Source organism: Sciurus carolinensis, chromosome 6 (genome assembly GCF_902686445.1).
Source record: "Sciurus carolinensis chromosome 6, mSciCar1.2, whole genome shotgun sequence".
NCBI lineage: Eukaryota > Metazoa > Chordata > Mammalia > Rodentia > Sciuridae > Sciurus > Sciurus carolinensis.
The window spans coordinates 30653487-30676641 of NC_062218.1; the positions used below are offsets into that span (position 1 = coordinate 30653487).

The window sequence follows — 23155 nt, forward strand, 5'->3', positions numbered from 1 at the left end:
TGCCATATTCAATGGTTTCCTCAGATTCTAGCATAAAACTTGGATCCTTCTATGTTGTCGTTGTTGCTGCCTCCACTGAACACTGCATAGACTTACTATGTATGAGCATGCAACTGCCCCACAGCGGGTAGTTTTTCCATTTTTAAAAGAATATTATCAGTTCCTTCTTCCAGTTATTTTACTTCTTTTTTTAACAAAACATTTCTTTGTGGTGCTGGGGATAGAACCCAGGACCTCACCTGTGCTGGCCAAAGCTGTACCACTGAGCAACACACCAACTATTTTATTTGCTAGGTAATTTTAATTGATTTTTAAAACTGCAATAGATAGTTTATGATATATTTTATTTGAAGGCCAATGAGCTATAAAACTGAAAATTTTTTAAATAAAATTGAACTAAAACCCCTTGTAACTTCTAGAGTTGTCTGCTTGTAAATGTGTTTATTACCTATAACATGATAATCCAGGAAAATAAAAAGTGCACTGAATTAGCATTTTTACAAAGTTTTAAAAGAAACTTGACTTGTTTTCTGAAAAGAGAACTCAAATTGTGTTAAAGTATTTCTAGTGATATTGTTATGAGCCCCAGTCATAGAAGAAAGAAGGAAAGAAAGAAGGAAGGAAGAAAAGAATCTTAAGCCCTAAGTTTTCAATTCTGCAAGTATCTCAATAAAATTAATACAGTTCTATTAAAATAGGTTGGAAATCATAATCTAGACATATCTATCTAGAACTGACATATCCCTTATTACCTTTAAGAAAAAATAGATTATCTACAAAAATAAGACATTGGGTAATATAGAATCTTTTACGTATACAAGCCATTCTATAAATAGAACATTGGTCAAATATCACATCTGGGATGCTGGGACAAATGAATTTGAAATGAAAGCAAAGCCATGCTGTGTATATGAGGCATAGCTGCCTCTGTTAGTACTTGAATTCAAAACCACAGGGGCTCAAATACTCACATGGTTATTAGATGTAAATTCTAGAAGTTTGTTCTTACTACTGTTCTATTGCCAGGCACCAATACTAATAATACACCAAATGCTGCAGAGGTCAAGTCAAGTGATACTTTCTCAACAGTAAGTATCATAATCTAATTTTGACTACTAGTGTATTAAAATGTGTCATAATTCTTGGTCTTTTAGTGTATTTTCAAATGGAATGAACTAGTAATGTTCTCCTCTTTGATTTAAAGTTAAATCTGATTAAAAGTTTATATTATAATTATTCTTTATACAGCAGTAGAAATTTCTATTCAGTTTTGCCAGGTAAAAAGTATACATGTACTTCTTTAAATTTTAGTCTTATGAAAATTTATTTTGGGGTATTTCCTTTAGCACTTAATTTATGTCTTACTTTCCTCTTGCACTCTTTATTTTTAAGGGATTTTTCCAGAATTTATCCTTAGCATTATTGATGAGTCCACAAACTTTTTATTAATCTTCCCCAAAATGTAGACAATAATTCACTCAACATTGTTTCTAATGGGAGCTTATATTTCAATAAATAGAATTACTTTTCTATATATGGAAGCATTTTTATCATAAAATAGAATGACCTGATTAATCAACTAGGAGTTCCCTTTCTTCATTTTTATTACCTTTGATTACTTTTATTATGTATTTAATTATAAAAAAAACATAGTATTTTAGATTTCAAAACTTATTAAAGGTAGAAAAAATTGGAGGAGGTGTATACCAAACTATAAACATGATGATAGGATGGTAAATGGGTTTAGAAAAAACAATAAAAGGGAGAGTTAAACTTTTTATTCTGTGTATTCACAATAAGAATTAGCAGAAAAACAGAATTTATTTTTGTAATTATATTTATATATTTACAAATACTCCAAATTTCATATTCAATTCAATTCAAAGAGCACACTTTTTTCTGTGCACTCTTTCAATTATTCAGGACACATCTGTGAACAAAAAGGACAGAGTTCCCTGCCCTTATGAAGTCCACATTCTAAGATAGGGAGATAAATAACCATAAGTCATAAATAAACCACAAATGATAAGTAAAGAGACCACATATTACGTTAGATGGCAGTAAGTATCAAGAGGACACCAGGGTAGGATAGAGTAAGGGGCATCAGGAGCACAAACCATAGGGCAAGGGACAGAGGGAAGGGCACTACTTTAAATGAGGAGGGTCTCCTTGATATAAAGAGATCCAAGCAAATGGAAAGAGGTGAGAGAACTGACCAACTGGAACTGGGGAAGCATTCCAGGCACAATGAATTGGTGGGCAGTGAACTACAGCCCTTAGGCAGGAAGGTGTCTGGCCACCAGGGCAAGAGAGTAGTTAGGGATGAAGTGAGAGATGAGTGAGAAGGCCCAAGATAGGGCTTTCCAGAGAATTGTTGTGCTATTTGGCATGAAAGGGTGTTGAGAGAGATATAATATCATATAAAATACTGATTCTGGTGACTGAGTTAAGAATAGACTCTAGAGAAGCCCCTGTTTCAGTGATACCACATAACTAATCCTCCTACAAATAATAATTGTATATGCTTTACAAAATATAAAAGAAAATAATGTTCAGGTCAAAGGGAAACAGAAAAAGCAAAGCAGCCAACAAGCAAGCAGCAAAAACCAGGCAGTGAAAGAGAGCTATGCTAAGCAAGAGCTGTGTAAATGCAGATTTCCCGAGGGCATACCCACTATGCATGGCACAACCCCTTGCATGGCATGAATGACTAGAGCTTGCTCAGAAAGCTCTACCCTTCTGATTGAAAGTATTGGAGAATGATGTTCAGGATGCCAGAGCAGCTGAATACTAAAGAGGAAGATGTTGGAAGGGAGGGAACCCCGAAAGGAGAGTCTCATATTCTATGTACAAATGATCCTTAAATGCTTCCCTGACTCCAGAATTGTGCTAAATGCTCAGTCTTCCTCAGGAAGCATGACCATTTAAGTGCTTTTTCTTCCAAACATTTTGAATCTGACTTTTAAATTAGCTGTATTTTTCCATTCATTGTTTCTTTTCACAGCTTTCTGTGCGAGCTCAGCTTGGTGAAAAATCAGAGCAGTTGCTGAAAAAAGGAAAGAGCATTCCAGACAAATTACTGGTTAATATCATGGTAAATGCTATTAAGTATGTATTGCTTTTCTTTTTCTCTTGTATCTATTAAATATTTTCTTTATTGCACAAAGATATATCAAGAATAATATAGTAATGTGGATTTTTGTTTTTAATATCTAGTGATATTCAAATTTACAGTAATATAAATTTACATAGATTTGCATGCCTAGTTTCTCTTCCTCCCCTCACTAACCTTGACTTCTTTCACCTAAATGTAAATATAGGTCAGATTCAATTACCTTTGGGGAATTCAAGGAGATGGATTATTGAAAAAGCCATGGGACAAACTATGGAGAGAGGAGATTATAACTGTGTAGCCACAGGCAACTGCACTTCCTCATTTTGTGTTTCAGGAAGAGAGGTTAGGAACTGGGCCAGGGATGGAAAACTGGACAGTACCAGGCAGGACATTAGTGGGGGCACTGGCAAGAATATCCACATTGTTCTCTGTGTGCACAGAGATGCCATGTGGGAGAGGATAAAGAAAAAGAAAGTCAAAGTAGTCTGTCAATTTGGATTCTCTGTACTCCTTTTCCAAGAAGGAAGACTTCTCTTCAGCCTTCCTTTGTTAAAACAGAAAAAGGAGAAATTAAAAGAAGCCATTGGAATTTAGATGATCCATATAAATAAATGAGGTCATGCAGGATGGAAAAAAGTTCAGTAGGTTCCTGTGAACGAGTTGGAGAGCTTAGAGTGGTGAGGAAATAGAATCAGTAAGTTGTGCTATGTGGGAAGCCTTAAGACAAACAAGGGCCTGGCACAGAGGCACACACCTGTAATCCCAGTCACTCTGGAAGATGAGGCAAGAGGAGCTCAAGTTCAAAGTCAGCAACAGCAATAGTGAGGTGCTAAGCAGCTCAAGATGGGGCTGGGGATGTGACTCAGTGGTCAAGTGTCCCTGAGTTCAATCTCCAGTGCCCCCCCCAAAAAAAAGACAAACAAGAAAGGAGATATTAGAGAAGGTTTACTATGTGCTTGGAATAAATTCTTCCTTAGTGTTTTCTTCAAAGGCTACATTGAAGATTTAAGTTGCTTCAGACATGATTTATCTAGAAATCGGACAATAGGGCTGCTGTCAAAGCTTAAAGCATTCTAATAGTTGTGTAAGATATCTTAGCTGGGCACAGTGGCACACACCTGTAATCCCAGTGATTTGGGAGGCTGAAGCAGGAGTATTGCAAGTTCAAAGCCAGCCTCAGCAACTTAGCAAGGCCCTAAGCAACTTAGCAAAACCTGTCTCAAAATAAAAAGGGCTGGGGGATATAGCTCAGTGGTTAAGTGCCCCTGGGTTCAATCTCTGGTACCTGCATCCCGCATCCCTCCCTTGCAAAAAAAAAAAAAAAAAAAAAAAAATGTCTTAAAACTGGTATAATTTTACCCAGGGAACTTTCTGTTCAAAGAAAAAAATGGAAATGAAAAGCTTCAAACATAAAACAGATCTTCACTTTGGCTTCAGTAGAACTGGAGGACCTACACCCCATTGCCACGATTCCATTGCCCTCCACCACCACCACCATCCCACTGCCCTGGCAGCACCTCTAGAGGATGGGCACTAGTTTGAAATCCTGTGATTTAGCCCAGTGATGAAAGGGACCAAGTTGTTCCAGTTATGCATCTGACTAGTGATGCAGCGTGAGCCAAAGCCCTGGTCTCCTGACGCCCCAGCATCTTGTATCCCCACTCCACAACTGAAATGGTGTGGCTCTGACCTCCTCCTCTCTCTGAGGAGGCTCCTAAGATGGTGAGAACCCTGGTTCTGGAAAGGTACTCAAGGAAATTCTCCTCTTCATCATAGGCCATGCATCAATAAATTCAATCAATGCAAAATGCTTCACCACACTCTGGAATAGTAAAATTCAGTCTTTTCCTGTTCTTCATTACCTAATTGGGGAGCAGGTGGTAACTTGAAGGAAGTTTGATACTGTGCAAGAATCACTGGATTGGGGGTTATTTGTAGTTTTATGCCTCTGAACAAGTAATGAAGTGTTTTTACACTTCTTCCTCACCAAATGGTCAGAAGGATCACCTACAGGCACCAAAGCAGAATTAGAAACCTCTGAAAAGGGGATTCTACTATTCAGTATGAGTTCTAACAGAGAATGAAATGAAACCATACCTTTTAATTCAAAGGCCAAAATCTCAATTTTGTATAATTTAGGGTTTTAGAAGAAGAAAGTTGAAGTCAATGCCATTTTCGCATTATTTTCCAATTGCAAACTGAAGTAATGATTCTTAGAATTCTCTATAGAAGACATTGTACTGAGTGGAAAAATCCAGGAAATGCTTCTTATCCTTCAGTAACTTACAATCTAATTGAAATTAAAAAAAAAAAAAAAACTCACTTGAATTTTTCTAAGTTGAGAATATTTTTCTTGTATGGGGAAATGAATGAGAGTTAAAGGAGTTGAAATCAGGCTGTTGTGACCAAGCAGGAGCGGGAGGGGTAGGAAGAATGCTCCAGATTGGCAACACAAAATAGCCAGTATGTGCTGAACCCTGTGCTAGGTTTATTAAATGAATGCTTTCAGCTCATCCTCACAACCATCCTGTGAGGAATGTTGTCACCCATTATACAGATAGAATACTGAGGTGCCATAGCAGAACATTCTATGAACATAAGCTAGAAAATGCAATTCACACATAACAGTGAGGAGATGAGTATGTTTAAGTAAATATTCAAAACTGTGAAAGATAGGAAGTCATTTAGAAGTTAAGTTGTGGCCAGTTGGTTCTAAGTACCATGTTAAGGCCTCTGGAGTTGACTTGGAGGGCGGCAGGGTCCCATAGAAGGATTTTAAGCAAGGGAGTGATACTACACATAAGTAAACCTAATCTTTTAACTGTAAAGTAATGAAATCCTTGCAGTAGGAGGTTATTGTGGAATTGAAAGAAAAAACAAGGATCATTTTATTATTATTTGCCAAGTACTTGTGTCTATCAAACTGTTAATGCATTATTCTGTTTCAATCTAGTGAGATACCTGTAAATCAAGGCTGGATCCTTGATGGTTTTCCAATGACATTCAACCAAGCACAGCTTCTGGAGGAAGCTCTCACAGGCTACAACAGAAACCTCATAGAAAAGGAGGCAAAGAAAACACAAATATCCACACTGGCTGTTGATCCTACAGCTTCCAAGGAAGTAACTTCTCCCACTTCTGCCTTTGATTTTGTCATATTATTAGATATTTCAGATACTTTCTCACTAAGTCGCAAGAATGATATTATAGGTAAGTCAGATAGCTTTCTTATTTTTTACACTCTTTTTAAAACATTTTTATTAGTGAATCATAGTTAAACATTATATTGGGATTCATTGACATAATCATACAGACATGGGATATAACTTGCTTCATTTTAGTCCTTGGTACTTCCTCTTCCCCTCTTCTCCTCCTTCCCACTGATCCCCTTCCTCTCTTCTTCTGGCCTTCCTTCTACCTATTTATTGTTTTTCTAATTGTTGCTATAAATATATATATATGTGTATATATATATATATACACATATATATTTATTCACTTTTTTTCTTTTTTTTTTTTTTGGTACTGGGGATTGAACCCAGGGCCTTGTGCATGCTAGACTCTACCAACTGAGCTATCCCCAGCCCTGCGGCCATATATATATATATTCCTGCTGGAATTCACTGTGATATATTCATATATGTTCATGGTAAAATTTGGTAAATTTCATTCTGTATTTCTTCCTTTTTCCCATCCCTCATCCCTCCCCCTTTCTCTCCTTCCTGTAGTCCACTGATCTCCCTTCTATTTTGATAGAATCCCCTTTCTTTTTTTCCCCTTATTTTGCTGTAGTTTCATTTTTTACAACCTTTTTCTGTTTGTTTGTTTGTTTTTTTACAAGAAAGAATTCAGTTCAGCCTTTCAAAGACTGAGCTAGCTGAGCATATCTGCCTCTTGCTTTGACCCTTAGCATTCAGCACCACAGGACAAGCTTGGAACTAAAGGAGACCAGGCTGACTGCAGGCATCTCACTGCTGGCCACGCACCTGACACAGAGCCTCCCTTCATTTGGTTTAAAGTGCAGGGCTGGGGTTGTAGCTCCGTGGTAGGGTGCTTGCCTAGGACATGTGAGGCATTGGGTTTGATCCTCAGCACCCCACAAAAATAAATAAAATAAAGGTATTGTTTCCATCTACAACTAAAAAAATATAATATTTAAAAACTGAGTGTACAATAGTGTTCATAACTTCAAAAATCCATCTGCACTTTTCATATTCAAAGATCTACAGTTAAAAAAGTGTTCTTTCATGTCTTTTTCTATTTTTCTCTCTTAGAATTTAAAATTTGAATGACTTTTAAAAGATATTTTTTGTCAATTTTCTCCTTTATCTAAAGCAAGATTCCACCTAAACTATTTTAGACAGATAAAAGGGTATGTGTCTAAAATAACTTGTTCGCCGACATATTCATTTAGTTTATATCCATGCTTACTAAGTGCCAGACATTGTGCTAGGCACTGGTAATAGACCTATAAAGAGAGATGGGTCCCTCTTTCAAAGACTGTAGTGGAAATTATAGTCAAGGAACCAAGGGATTATGGCATGGAGTTGTGCTATCTGACATAGTAGCCACTGGTGACATGTGACTATTTACATTAATTTAAACAAATAAATGAACACTGTAGTTCCTCAGTCACACCAGGTATAATTTGTGAACTATGTGGCTAGTACTTACCAGATTGATAGCACTGACAGAGAATTTTTGCTTCCTATTGGACAGCCCTAATATACAGGGATGGGGGCCAAAATGGTAAATAGTAAATATTTACCTAATATTTATATAAAGTGTCAGGCACTGATGATATAGAAATGAAAGGTCAGTCCCCAGTCTCCATAGTTTATGGGTAATGTGAAGAAAAAATAATTATGATAATGTAGTTTGTTATATGCTATAACAGAGGTGCCTGGCATGGGGAGAAGTTAGCTCAACCAAAACAAGGAACAAACTAGAGAGAAAGCATTTGCATGGCTTAGTAAGTGAGCACAAATTGTTTATGTAGAGAACAGCAAGAACCTCATTAGGACAGAACTGACAGCAAGGGCTGCTGGAAAGTAGGCAGGGACCAGTTCAGACTCTGGTACCAAGCTTAGTTGTTCAGACTCTCTCCTGAAGCTCTATGAAGCCACCAGATGACATTTAAACACAGGTCTATTGCACTTAGATATGCTTTTTATAATGATAATTCTGGTTGCAGTGTGGATGATGAATCAGAAAGGGAGTGAGACTGGAAACAATTACATGAGTTAGAAAATTACCATTTTAAAAATAACCCATTAAGACAGCAGCAAGAGGCAAGGGAGTAACAGTCAGATTCAACCGATATTTAGGGGGTAAACTTGGGGAGACCAGGATAACTTTGTTTCTGATTTGTCCAAAGTTTTGAATGGTGATAACATTCACTTAGATAGTATAGAAAGAAACACCCAGAATTTCTTTTGGGACATGTTGATCTTGAAGTGCCCATGGGACAATTAAGGTAAGATGTTCTGAAACCTCTTCTATAAATGGTTCTAGACATCAGGAGAGAAGTGTGGACTAAAATATTCTAAGTCGAAGAGAATCATCTAGGGAGAATGCATGAGAAAAAGATCCGTGGTGATACAAAAACATGAGAATTTAATGTGGAGAGCAAAGGAAAAGTGCTTAGAAGCAACAGCTAGAGCAAAAGCAAGTCAGGGAGCATAGTGTCTCCTAAGCAAAAGGAGGACAGATTTTCAAAACAGGTGTTGTCCAAACTCCCTCCCAGACCAGCCTCGGCCAGGGTGTTGGAACCCAGTCACTAGGATCCAGTGCAGTGTGCTGGATCATCACAATTAGTTTATTTTTCTTCACGATACCCATAACCTATGGAGACTGGGGGCTGGCCTTTCATTTCTTTATTATCAGTGTGCAGAAGCCTGAAGAACAACATCACAGAGAAGCACACTACATCCAAAACCAGGTGGGCTGCAGAGCATCAATCCATCTAGGTCGGGGCTGAGAACAGTGGTCCAAACCAACGCCAACAGGCAGGAGACCAGAAAGACCTAAAGAGAGGGAAAGACACTGTTAAGACAACCATGTCCGAACCTAAGAGCAAGAGGCTGCTCTGACTGTTCAGCAGTGCCTCTGGCCTGGGATCAGTCTGAGAAAGGCAGTGGTGTGTGGGTCACTTGGTGACAGGCAGTGGAAGGTTTTGAATTCAGGCGCTGAATGCTTGCCATTTGTATCCAGTGGTGACTGAAATGAGACATGAGGGGCTTCCAGGGGTGATAAAGTTTGTTTCTTGTTCTGGATGGTGACTATTTTCATTTTATGAATTCATCAAGTTCTTTATTTATGTATGCATTCTTTTTTGAGCAGATACAATTGAATAAAGAGTACAAAAACTAAATAGTCTAAAATCTGGAATCACAATAACTAGAATCAAATTCCTTTACTACTACATACAAATTTGTGCAGTTTGGAGACAATTATAGAACCTCGATCCTGTTTTTCTATGAATATAAAATAATATAATATGTGTAAGAGCATTTAAGAAATGTGTGCTAAATTCTACCTATTTATGCTACAGAGAAATCAATTAAGATAAGACTGAAACATATCCACTGACTTTGGCATTTCCAATGACCAGAATGAGAACTATTTCATTGACATGGGGGTAGTGATGGATTACAGCAGGTTGAGGCACAAATCAGAGGTGAGAAGGTAGAGAGTGTGAGTGGAGATAAGTGGAGAAGTTTATCTTTGAAAGAAAGAGCATGGTGATAGGATAGTTTGTTTTTTGTTCTCTCTCTCCCTCTCTCTCTCTCTATATATATATATACTTTAGGAAAGGGTGCATGTATATGAAAGACCTCAGATGATTTTTTTGAGCCAGGGAATCAGTTACATATTAGTTATAGTTATGTATTCTTTTCATAGATGCCTACCATAGATGTCCCCTACCTAAGTAGGGGAAGAGAGGAAAACTTCATCTAAGGTTGGCGTAGCAGAAGGACACAGAAATTGAAGTGGTTAGGTGGAAAGAGAAATTGACTTGTTCAACTGTGCAATTTAGGCCTGCTAGGAAATAAAGATAGAATAATACCAGTCAATTTGGGGGGAAAATATAGGAATTTAGGAACTGAATGCTGTTGGAAAGCTATGTTAGTTACACAGGAGTGTTAGATGAACCAGAGTTTGTGGTAGGAGTATAGGCTTTAGAATTGCAAAGATGGAGCTGTCCAGAGCCATTACAAAATACAGTGACCTTGGTAGTGAGTGCTGCAAGTAGAAAGAGGGACAGGGCAATGATGGGTAGCATTGGGAGAGATAGGAACTGATCCATTTGCTGAAGGCTTTGGCAAATGGGAGGTAGTGACCATGAGATACTACGTGATAACATCTCCTGAGAAGAGCTCCCACAATTTTCTTCAATCAAGCATGCTGTAGAAGGGGAACAGCTGATTGCTATACCCTGTGATGGCCCTTGATTAACTCAAATGCTATTAATTCACTCTTCAGTGCTTTCTTGCTTTGAGTAATTCTAATTTATTTTAATCTAGTTCCAGTCTTTCTTTCCTGCCTTTAGATGTAGTGGGTTTTATAAATAGTTGGAAAAAATTAAAAAACACACACGCACATTATTCTGTATTCTAAATCAAATTCATCTTGTTCTATCATGAATACAGAAGGGGAACAACTGATTACTATATTTGTGAAGGTCCTTCATTTTCTTGAATGTCATAAATTCACTCTTCAGTGCTCTCTTGCTTTGAGTACTTCTAATTCTTTTTAATCTAGTTCAAGGCTTTCTTTTCTCTTATCATTTTCCAATCATTCTAAGATTATGAGTATCCTGAATTTTGTTCCATTCATCCAGAACAAGACTCAGTCAGAGATGTTGAGGCTGTTTTTGTTTTTTGGTCCCTTGTAGTCTATTTTTTATGACTATTCTACTGAGCAAACTCATGAGTTTAGGGAGAAACACAACTTATTTTATGGTGTTACAATATAATGTCAAAAACAATTTTCTGTGTATTTAATTTTATGGCACCTTGTTATTTCATTCTTAATTTTTACTTCATAGCATTGATTTTTCTTATTCCAAGTTTGTCATCTCTCATAACCCATCAGTTTTCATCCTCACCTGTTCATAATATTAAATCAGACTTTCAAGATAAAGTTATCTCTGAAATATAAAATTCACTAAACTGTTCTAGATCCTCACCAAAAATAAAAGGACTCTTCCTGGGACCAATCCCCTAAGTTACTTGCAGCATGGACAGATAGCAGTTGAAAAAATGCCCATGAATGCAAGGAATCAGAGTATTTTACAGTGAAATTTTAGGGGACAAGAAGCATAAGTCATTTACTAATAAGCCTATATTGACTATAGACAACGGGAATAGGATAATGGGAAGGGGCAAAGTTCTGGGGTCAGAGGATAAACCGAAAAGAGGGTTTGCTGCTTCTTGTTTGGTTTTAAAAGCAGAGTATGATGTGGCCTCAATGACGAATTTTCAACATGCAGTAAAGGAATACAGATAATTTGTTCTCTTCCTTTTTAGATTTAGCTTGAATTTGCAAGTTAAACTCCTGTTACTGTCTTCCCTCCTTCTATCCTAATATTTAGGATATTCAGAATCCTTGTCAATAGTCAATTCTAAAATATTCTACTCTGAAACTAAAGCTCCTCTTTAATGTCTTACCTCCTTTTCCCCAATTTCCAAGAAAAATTCAATTCTTCTTCCAAAACTGTACTCTTTTAACATCTTGTTAAACACTTTTTAAGAAATACTGGACCAAAGACTGGACCATATAATTCTCATCTTGCACTAGTACATTTTAGCACAAGTAGCAACTTTGACTGGTTTAGAAAATTTTCTAATTATTTTTATACCATAGCTGAAGAATTTTCACATGGAACTACTCCCAAAGATATTGGTCAACATGGAGCTGCTGAAAACCAAGATAAGGATTTGAACCAGAACTTAAAGGACCAGATACAGCATAGGTTAGTTTTAAACTAAATGTCCTGCTTATTGTTTCTTGCCCTTTGAACAGACAGTTACCCACTTTGGAATCATCACATGTAGAAAAAGAATTATTTCCTGGCATTCAGTTTTTTACAAGTAAAACAAAACGAAGTGGTTTTAGTGTTGAGTGACATGTTTATGTGGTAACTTTTATATTCAGAGCACAAGTCATTGTACTCTGGGAAAAGAATTCGATAGGCAACATTTCCCAGTGTGGTTCCATGAACTTATAAGTTAATTATATGGAATTCATCCCTCATTAAGGAAATTCCATTGAAGATCATGGAACTTCAAAGAACTGCATATCAAGACTACAGAACGTAGTTCTAATGGCACTTTTGTTTTACTAAAAAGAATTTTGGTGACATTTTCTAGTTATATACGATCTTCCTTTGGAAAAGGAAATTCAGACAGAGAGAATTTTATGAAACCTTGAGAAGTCTGAAAATATGAAGTGAGCCAGAGAAGAGCAATTTAAGCTATACATTAAGGCTAAATCCTCTCTGGGAATAAAAAAATTTCAAGAATCATTCCAAGAATACTTTTGAGGAAAGAAAATAAGTCTGAACCATGTATACTTACTCAAAGACCTCTTCAATTTCAATCTCTAAGAAAAAAATTAGATGCTATGGGTGGATCAGGATATAACTACCATTATAAGAACACTCAGAGCTACTCTACCATTAATACAGATGATGTTTCCTAGATTTTCAAATACAGAACTAAATGTACACTAAAGCATTCCTGAATGGGTGACATTTTCAGATCATCTTTTACTCTTATATGTATCTCAAAAATGTCTTAATGGTATTGAACGACTTCTTTAATCTAAATTCAATAATGTTTCATTTCCAGTATATTTCTCAAAGTTGGGTTTTTAGACTCGTTAGTCAGCTTTCCATTGCTGTAATCAAAATACCTGACATAAACAACTTGGAAGAATGAAAGATTTATTTGGGTTTAAGGTCTAGAGGTTTCAGTTCATGGTTGACTAGTTCCATTGCTTTGGGCCTGAGGGGTGACAGAAGAGCATGAGAGAAGAACATGGCAGAGGAAAGTTATTCAGCTCATGGCAGCCAGAAAGCAGAAAGAGCAAGAGAAGAAGGGGTCAGGGACAAAATACACCCCTACAAGACATGCCCAGTGACCAACTCCCTCCAGTTGGGCTTCATGCCTATGGTTTCCCCTACCTCTGACATAGTTCACTTCACCTGATGGATTGAGCCTTTGATGAGGTTAGTGCCCTCCTCGTCAATCACTTCCCAAAAGCCCACCTCTGAACACTGCTACACTGAGGGCCAAAATTTCAATAAACACATGGTTGGGGAAAACTTCACATCCAAACCATAACAAGCTTCAACTACATTGATAGCCTGTATTTTCATTATGCCTGTCAAATAAATCATAATGTCATGATTATTGCTTCTTCAAATATTTCAATCAGTATGAGATATTCATATCATATTTTGATTTTGCAGAATTATAGGCTTCTTGGACAACTGGCCTTTGTTGGAGCAATGGTTTTCAGAGCCTGAAAATGTTTTGATAAAAGTTAATGCTGAAATAGATAAGGAATCTTTATACCAAAAACTAAAAGAAATTTTTGCAACTGAAATTGTGAAAAAAAAGAACAAAGGTAATTACATTTCTTTATAATTTTGGATTTATGCAACTAAAATACATGGTTTTCATGAGTTTAAGAAGAAACGGGTATGATTCAAATTTTTCTCTTGTATTTGGACTTTACTCTCTACAAGTGATTCTGCCTCTAATTTTAGTTTCTGCTGCATGTGTTTCTGAATAAAATAGTTCTTTTCCATTAAAATTAATTTAATCCAAGAGGTCATTTTGCTGACAGTACTGTTTTCATTCTAAAAACAAGAAATAGCAAAGTTAAAATTAAGAATGTTAATCACATTGTATTTCTTGAATATATACAATCTTATTTGTCAATTAAGTATCTTTAAATAAAAGTTAAAAATTAATGATGCTATAGAGAAGAGTAAATATTTAAATTTGTTAACTTCTGCATTGTAAGGAAACAGTATGGGAATTTTCCTTTTAGGGTGGAAGTAGTAGGCATTTAACCTTACCCAAATGTATTTATTTTGGTATGAATTTATTGATTAATAATTTCTTCTTTCTTAGCTGGCTTCAATGGTATATCTCCCTCTCAGTAAACCATCTAGACTTTTTTCCTCCTTCATTCAACCAATAATAATTGCCCATTAACTTTTCATTGTATTACTGGAACTTATTTGAAAGAGATTTTAAACTCAGATCAATGTCACACTTCCATTGGGATTTTACCTTTGAAAAATGATTTGATAAGGAGATATTTTTTATATCAATTGCCCCTAATTTTATCAGCAACTACAGTTTCTTGGTGTAACAATAAATGGTCAAAGTTAATAAGATCAGAGTTCTCAGGTTGCCTTGTCGGTACATTATCTCCTATCGTTTGACTTACGACCTAACTACCATAATGTATTGGTGAACTGACACCAAAGCTGTCTATCAGCATAAGCCCCTGCCACCCTGGGGATCCAGAGGCTTACACTTAGAAAGATAGCTCCTACATCTGCTCACAAACACACGCCAGTGTGACGCTTTCCAAAAACACAGAAACAAATCCATAACATACTTTGAGAGGCTTAGGATGTGACATACACCAGGCTGAGAGGAAAGCTTCCACATCAATCTTAGAGGTCTTGGTGGGGAGGCCAAACCAACCGGAATCCACCCTGAAAAGGCTCGAACCTGCAGGTTGGAAACCGTTTGCCTTTGCCAGTCTTCAGTTTCAAAGTTAGCATTTTCCTAAATATTTTATATTTCATAATACAATCCACTGACTGCATTAACGGGGGCAACTGTCATATTTAAGGTTTACAGGCCAATTAGTTAATTTCTAATAACTTTGTAACAAATATTTTATCATTGAAGTAATAAGTCCTTACTTAATCCAGTGCTCTGTATTAAACACCCTGATTAAGCTAAAGTGCTTCCCACATAGCACAGCTAACTGATTCTATTTCTTCACCCACTCTAAGCTCTCCAACTCGTTCACAGGAATCTACCGAACTTTTTTCCCATCCTGCTTGGCCTGATTTATTTATATGGATCATCTAAGCTCCAATGACTTCTTTTAATTTCTCTCTTTTAAATAAAGTGTGGTGCTTGCTTCTGTATATATTTTGACATGAAAAAAGTGACCATAATATATTGTTAAGTAGAAGAAAGCAGAAGGGTGTAGGGCTTCCTCATCAGTGGTCCAGAGGGTCGCAGAGTGGGCTTCTGTGGTCTGGAGGGTTGCAGAGCCTGAGGTGGTCAGAGTGTGCCAGGAAAGGTGAACTGCATCATGACAGGCAGAGAGGACACAGCAATGACAGGAGCCTGGAAAGACACCAGCCAGCCATCTCCTCTGCCCTGGAACACCCTTCCATATCATATATCCACAATGCTCATTCCATGACTTTCTTCATATATTTGCTCAAATGTTAGCTTAGCAGTGGGCCCACCTGGCTTAGCACCCTATGTAAAGTTTGACATCCTACAGCACTCCTGATCCAGGTCCTTTTCTTCCCAGGAGATGTCACCTTCCGACCATTTGTATCAATTGTTTTTCATTACATTCATGGTTTGCCTAATACCACTAGAATGCACACTTGACCAGGGCTTTGATTTTTCGGTTTTACTGTTGTGTATCTGGCAGCCAGACCTGTGCTTAGTGTTGTTTGTAATAGTAGTTAATAGTCATTTTATTTTAGAGATATAGCCCCACTTTTCTTTGAAAAACATTAGAGACTCAACAAATAGTGTTTGCACGGCCGGACACGGTAGCACCTGCCTGTAGTCCCAGCTACTTGTGAGGCTAAGGCAGGAGAATCACTTGAACCCAGGAGTTCAAGACTAGGTGGGCAACATAGTGAGACACCATCTCAAAAAAAAAAAAGTCATTGCATGAATGAATTAATTGCTGAGTTTTAATTCAGGACTCATACACCATACAGTGTTCTAAATGCTTTATATGCTTTAAGTTAGTCCTGCACATTGCTTTCCTCTTCCATTTCCTCCCCACCCCCACCCTCTTCTATCACTTTGCTTTTAACCTTCTTTTTATGCCTCTCTTACCTTGCTTTTCCTCTAGAAATTTTGAGATTGTGTTTTATTCTTCCACTCCTTTGTTTTCTTTTTTAAAATTTTTTTATTTAGTTTTTAATTTTTTACGGACTGCATTTTGATTCATTGTACACAAATGGGGTATATCATTTCATTTCTGTGGTTGTACACAATGCAGATTCATACCACTCCTGTAATCATATATGTACATAGGGTGATGATGTCTGTCTCATTCCACCATTTTTCATACCCCCTCCCTCTCATTTCCTTCTACATATTCTAAAGTTCCCCCATGCTTTTCTCACTCCCCACCCCCCACCCCCATTATATATTATTCTCCACTTATCAGGGAAAACATTTGGTCTTTGATTTTTGGGGATTGGCTTATTCTCCAATTCCATTCATTTATTTGCAAATGCCATAATATTATTCCTTTTAATGGCTGAATAGTAGTCCATTGTGTGTATATACCAGAGTTTCTTTATCCATTCATCTGTTGAAGGGCATCTAGGTTAGTTCCACAATCTAGCTATTGTGAGTGGAGTTGCTATGAACATTGATGTGGCTGTGTTACTGTAGTTTGCTGATTTTAGGTCTTTGGGTATAAACTGAGGAGTGGGATAACTGGGTCAAAAGGTGGGTCCATTCCAAGTTTTCTGAGAATTCTCCATACTGCTTTCCAGAGTGACTGCACCAATTTGCAACTCCACCTGCAATGTACGAGTGAGTCTTTTTCCCCACATCCACGCCAACATCTACTATTCGTTTGTGTTCTTGATAATAGCCATTCTAATTGGAGTAAGATGAAATCTTAGAGTTGTTTTAATTTGCATTTCTCTAATTACTAGAGATGTTGAACACTTTTTCATATATTTATTAATTGCCTGTGTGTCTTCTGTAAACTGTCTGTCCAGTTCCTTGACCCATTTATTGATTGGGTTCTTTGCATTTTTGGTGTAAAATTTTGTAAGTTCTTTATAAATTTTGGAGATAAGTGCTCTATCTGAAGTGCGTGTGGAAAAGATTTTCTCCCACTCTGTAGGCTCTCTCTTCACATTCTTGATTGTATCCTTTGCTGAGAAAAAGCTTTGTAGTTCGAGTCCATCCCATTTATTGATTCTTGCTTTGATTTCTTGTGCTTTGGGAGTCTTTTTGAGGAAGTCTGATCCTCAGCCAACTTGATGAAGATTCAGGCCTACTTTGTCTTCTATTGTTATAGATGGACACGATACCTTTGTTTATTTATTTTTATGTGGTGCTGAGGATCCAACCCAGTGCCTCACCACTGAGCTACAACCCCAGTTCCTCTTCCCTTCCTTTTTATTAGCTAGCTCTGCATTGTTACATTTCCATTTGGCACCTACTCAACAACTCTTTTAGCTGCTCTGTACACATGTGCTTGTGCACACACACACACACACACATACACACACCCCATTACCCCACCACCCCCATCATCACCACCTCTACCACCCCATCAAGAGGCAAGAGAAATCATATTTTTGACCAGGTAATAAAAGACTAAAATCTTAGCTTTAAGGACTGGATGATTAAGAGAGAGTTCTAGAACACAAATTGACCTTAAATTATTAAGTGTAATTTTATATTAATTTCAGTTTCTCTTAGTTCAAATGAAATAGTGGGTGTCTGGAATCCCTAATGAAGGTTCATTCTTATCATCTTTTTTGAAGTTGAAAAGAAATTAGAAGAAAAGGAAGCTAAGAAAAAAGCAGCAGCTTCCCAAGCAGAGCCTCCGCCTCCCCCGCCTCCTCCCCCACCTCCTCCTGATGCAGAAAAAGAGAAGGAAACTCTTCCAAAGGAGTCTTCAAAAACTACTCCTGCCAAAGGAAAACCACAATCAGGTGACTGACAGAGTGATTTATAATCCTGTTGCCAGTTTCTTATTTTTGCTTAGAAAACACTTATAAATTAGAGTGCCAGTCTGTTTATCTAGATTCAGACTTTGACAGCTTCAGTCATGAGAAACAAAGATCTACACTCAGGAGCAAGTAGAAGAATCAATCTCAATCAATCAATCAATCAATCAATCAATCTCTCTTTCTCTCTCTCTCTTTCTCTTTAACTCTCTTCCTCCCTCCCTCTTTCTTTCTCTCTGCTGGGAACTGTGCTCAAGGCCTCTCACATACTGAACACACACCCCACCCATGAACTACACCCCACCTGATGAAAACCACTCTTATTAGTCAAGAACACCTTTGACAAAATGCTCAGGGTCTTTACTGTTTAGGAGGGAATGTGAACTCATCATACTCGGGCCAGCTGATGAGAATAAGACCACAGATAGAAAGAGGAAAGTCACAGAATAACAAGAAGTAATTTAGGGGTAGATCAAGGGGCAACATCTGTTTGCTGAACTACAGAGTTACATTTATGTGAAGTGTGAGAATACCTTAATAAAATGAGACTTAGCACAGCCAGATGTCTACAAGAATAAGGGAACCAATCAATAGCATCCATCAGGGACTAGAATTTGTATGAATGTAAATCTTCAGGGTTATATAGTTATAAAAGGAAAGAAACAAATACCTGACATCTCAGTGTATTGATGGATCTATAGATGAAAACTCTGCATAGAGAATATCCTTTAGTTTTTATTCCTTCTATATTCTTAACTACTAAGGACTATGAATCTAGCATTAAGTGACAGACAATGATATAATGACAAAAGTAAAGTGTTTGGTCCTTGTATGAACCAGTAGAATGTCAGTAAGTTCGGTGTTTGTGGTTTCAGCTTTACAAATGGCTGGTCATGCACCTACACAAGTTCACCTAGTTGTTTTAATGCTGTGTCATGATTGTACTTCTAAACTGTATAATCATTGTGCTTCGTGGAGATTTTAGATGAGTCTTAACCTTTAAAAATAAATTTATTCATATTAAGCAAGGAAATTTGAAAATTTTAGTAACATGTTAAAGATCACTCCTGCAATTGGGGCTTAACTATAGGCAAAATTCACAAACCATAAAAAAAAGTTTATACCATATGACAATAAAATGCAGAGCCATGAATCAAATAAAATCTAAATATGCATCCTTTTCCTACTACCTCAGTAGGAATTTAAAACATAATTCAGAGGTTTGGAGGAAAAATGGAAATCTTTAAAATGCTATTCAGAGCTGAGGAAGACAATTTTCACAGTGGCGTAGATTAGCCTGGATTTATCCAATATAGTTCTTTAAGCTATAGCCATGACTCTACCCACCCCTGCTCCCCCTCAATTTGTTCCCATCAGAGTATCAATGTATTTGAACCATTCCCTGAAACTGATCTCTCGTGTTTCTGATTATGACATAGTTCAGTCCTTAAGTTTCTCAAGATTGTTTGATATTTTAAAATTGTATTCTTAAACACTGTGCATTGGAGGAATAATAAATTGATTGTTGCTTCAAAGAGTGGCTGTACCTGTCTGTTTTTTACACCAAACGCAGGACTAGTACCTAATCCTTAAATAATGTATGAAAAGATTACTCTCTCCAGGCCTAATTATTGCTCTCCAACAAGAATGCATCACTGGCAGGAAATATCAGTGCTCATGGGCATCAGTAGAGCAAGAAGAGCTGCTCATGCAGCTCAGGAAAGGTGGTGAAGCAATTTTAGGGAGAGAGGTTTCTGGTAGGTTTTTTAATAAATTTTTATATAAATAATTTCAATTTTTCTTCAAAAGAGAATATTTTCTGAAATGAAGTCTGAGGCTTCTGAACATGCCCCTCTCAAACAGTCAATTACAATCTTTTTTAGAAATTTAGATGAAAAGAGGAATTAATTCCTCAAACAACAAAAACAAAATAATCCCTGTGGAAATGAAGTAGAGAAGGAGGCAGAGTACACCGAGTCCTAACAGAATTTTGTTCAAATATAGTTCTATATTTTATATACTTCTGCATTTTATATCTGTTTCAAATGCATGTGGGATTCAATTTAGAAAAGTTCACAGTTGTATTCCACTGGAAGTCTTATTATGAAATCCACCACCAAACAACAGTATTAATTTGAACTGAAGTTCTCAGTGTGGCAAAATAGAAGAGTACATGTTAAAATAAATCTGAATAAGCCCATGTGCTTCAAATGGACTTAAAAGTTTAAAAACTTTACAGTTCTATCAGAGGATTATGATCATATTCATTACCAGGTGTTAATATTAAAGTTCGAAAAAAGTTCTCAGTGTGATGAAATAGAAAAATTCTAGCAGGGATACCATTTAAGAAGATTCAATCCACACCATCTTCAGATTAATTTTAACTCACAGAGAAGACCTGAACCATTTTATATGGTCCACAAATATAACTGTTTATCTGTGAGAAATAACATATGATTGCACAGAAATCATATAGCCTAACTATTGGAGTCAGTCATCAGTAATCCCTATGTGTTGAATTTTGTTTAGAAACCCCACGTGGTAAACAAGAAGCTCTTCATGAAGGAAAAGGAAAGAAAGGTGAAACTGCACCCAAAAGAAAAGGAACAGCAGACAAAGGTAGTTATTTTTTGTGTTAGTCAGCTTTTCATCACTGTGACCAAAATACCTGATAAGAACAAGTTAGCAGAGGAAAGATTTATTTTGGCTCATGGTTTCAGAGGTTCAGTTCATGGTTGAGTGGTTCCAAGGCAGAAACATCATGGCAGAAGGGTGTGGCAGAGGAAAACTGCTCAGCTCATAGTAACCAGGAAGCAGAGAGAGAGAGACAGAGAGAGAGAGAGAGAGGGAAGAAGGGACCAGAGAGAAGATAAAATCTTCCAAGGCATACCCCTAGTAACTTACTTCCTTTAACTATGTCCCACCTCCCAGTGGTTCATTCAGTCATCAGTGGATTAATCCACTGAGGAGATTAGACCCCTCATAATCCAATCACTTCCTGAAAGTCTCACCTCTAAGTATATGACATTCAGGGGCATTCCAGATCTAAACTATGACATCATTACATGTAATTCACATTTTATAAGTCTCTTAGTAAAAAGAACTAGGTTTATATACAAGTATGCATTAACTACTTCTCTCAGGCATTTGTAAATTACAAACCCTGGCCAAAGAAAATAGCTTCAAACTTTTTGCAGCCTGCCTTTTAGCAAAGGTCTTGCTGAGAAAAGCGATGATTGCAGGGAATAATTTAGAGAATGTCCAATAGGCAAAATATACATTCATCATAGATATTATCAGTGTTTTCCTTGGGCTAAGATTTGCCATCATAAAGCTACATACTGCCCTATATTTTCTTTGACCCCATATTAAATTGCTTTCACTGATAAAATTTATGAAGTCCTTATAAACTTCTTCTACAATAGAACATAACAGTGGAGGTGAAACTTTGTTATACCCACAATAACCTTGTATTACATTTTCTGTGGGAATACTATGCCTACTACATTGTTTAATGACCCCTAAGTGAAATCCTAGGTGAGAAACTTCATTCAGTATCAAGGACCAGAAAATATTTTTCTTTCTCTGAATAACAATATAATTAGCACCCCAAATGACAGCATTTCCCTTTGTGTTTTGGCTGTCTGGAAGTTCAGAACCAACTTTGTGGCTCAGGATTACTGTCTGTTTAAGGACATACATCTCAATATCTGTTTCTCATGCCTCTCCTTGTTTTGACTTTTCATTTTATATTTTCTTCTCACCCTTGTTTTATTTTGAAAATTTTACTTTGTTTCTTTGTGATGAGGAGGATATAATTTTAAAGTAATTAATAATTTGTAAAAAACATTTCCAGTCTCTAAGGTATATTAGTTAGATTTATGTTAAGCTGCTATATAGTAGCCAGTTAACTAAAGACTGAAAGGCAGTTGGGGATACATACAAATGGCTGCTTCTGCCCTTTACATTCAAATAGCACTGTCATGAAGTGTGTACCTTTTTTTAACTGTTCATCACAAATTGCCAATGCAATGGTAGTTCAAGAATATGCAATGTCCACAAAGTGATGTGCTAAAAAAGATGTTTGTTTTGGCATTTAAACCATGATTCTCAGAGACTCTCATCCTGCTCTGAGAACAGGATATTGTGGTCCTATAGAACTAGAGTGGATTGGCAGCTCAACACTGACATTAAAATTTTAGTTCAAATCTAAAAGCTATAAATTATGCTCATCTCTCACTTGATTACTAACAGAGTAATTTTCACATTTTATATTACTTATCCCTTGCTTGCTCATTGTTATCCAAGAAAAGCAAATGAAAGATCATCATATAATCATCAAAAAAAGAAATTAAGAATACTTATGCTTTCTAGGTACCAAATCATCAAATTAAACATAATACTGCATGTTATAAGAGCATCATTCTAAATTAAAAGCATAACACCTCCAAACAAACCACAAGCAAACATCCAAATTCAATAGTAAAATACATAAATTGGAGCTATGTAGTTAATTCAGTTTAATGCAAAAGATTTAGCTTTTATTTTACTATTTATTCTATAATACTAAATAATATTTGAAATACATGAACTCTCAATCAAGATTTAGAAATTTTTCCATTACATAGAAATATTTTGATATTTATAACAGGATTTCTCCTTCATGAAGAGAAATAACATTATTTTTTAATATTTGAAATTAGCATCACTGAAGGTGGACACTATTAATTGATTGTTTATCTGACAGGCCACTTGATCATATTTAAAGCATCTCTTGTGAGTTGAGCAACCATACTTTTTCTTCTTCCTTCAGACTCCTCCTTCTTTTCTGCTATTGGTGTCTTTGACTCATTTATATTCTCTGCATATTAGATCAATCTCAACCCCTCATCTCCTGAAATCTTAACACTGAGATTCCAATCCACCATTCTCCTTACAGTAATCTTAACTATTTCTTAGCTTCTTCTACCCATTTGCCACTGTTCCATTATAGTCCTTCCTAAAGCAACGGCCATAGTCTTACACAGGAGATGCTAATTAGTATT

General features: G+C 36.6%; 1 protein-coding gene across 5 annotated transcripts in view; it reads left to right on the plus strand.

The window, feature by feature from the left end:
- Spef2 (sperm flagellar 2) overlaps positions 1-23155 on the plus strand; it is a 194810-nt gene that overhangs the window by 82369 nt on the left and 89286 nt on the right. For 4 of the 5 annotated variants that reach the window (XR_007109151.1, XM_047556225.1, XM_047556222.1 and 1 more), the window contains 7 exons: positions 1027-1088; positions 3005-3108; positions 6069-6325; positions 11984-12092; positions 13593-13750; positions 17925-18095; positions 20640-20729. Coding sequence is in view for 4 of the 5 variants with exons in the window: in XM_047556225.1 (XP_047412181.1) it covers positions 1027-1088; positions 3005-3108; positions 6069-6325; positions 11984-12092; positions 13593-13750; positions 17925-18095; positions 20640-20729 (951 nt within the window). In the remaining variant the exon portion in view is untranslated. The remainder of the gene's footprint in view (positions 1-1026; positions 1089-3004; positions 3109-6068; positions 6326-11983; positions 12093-13592; positions 13751-17924; positions 18096-20639; positions 20730-23155) is intronic. The other variant, XM_047556223.1, reaches the window with a different exon arrangement.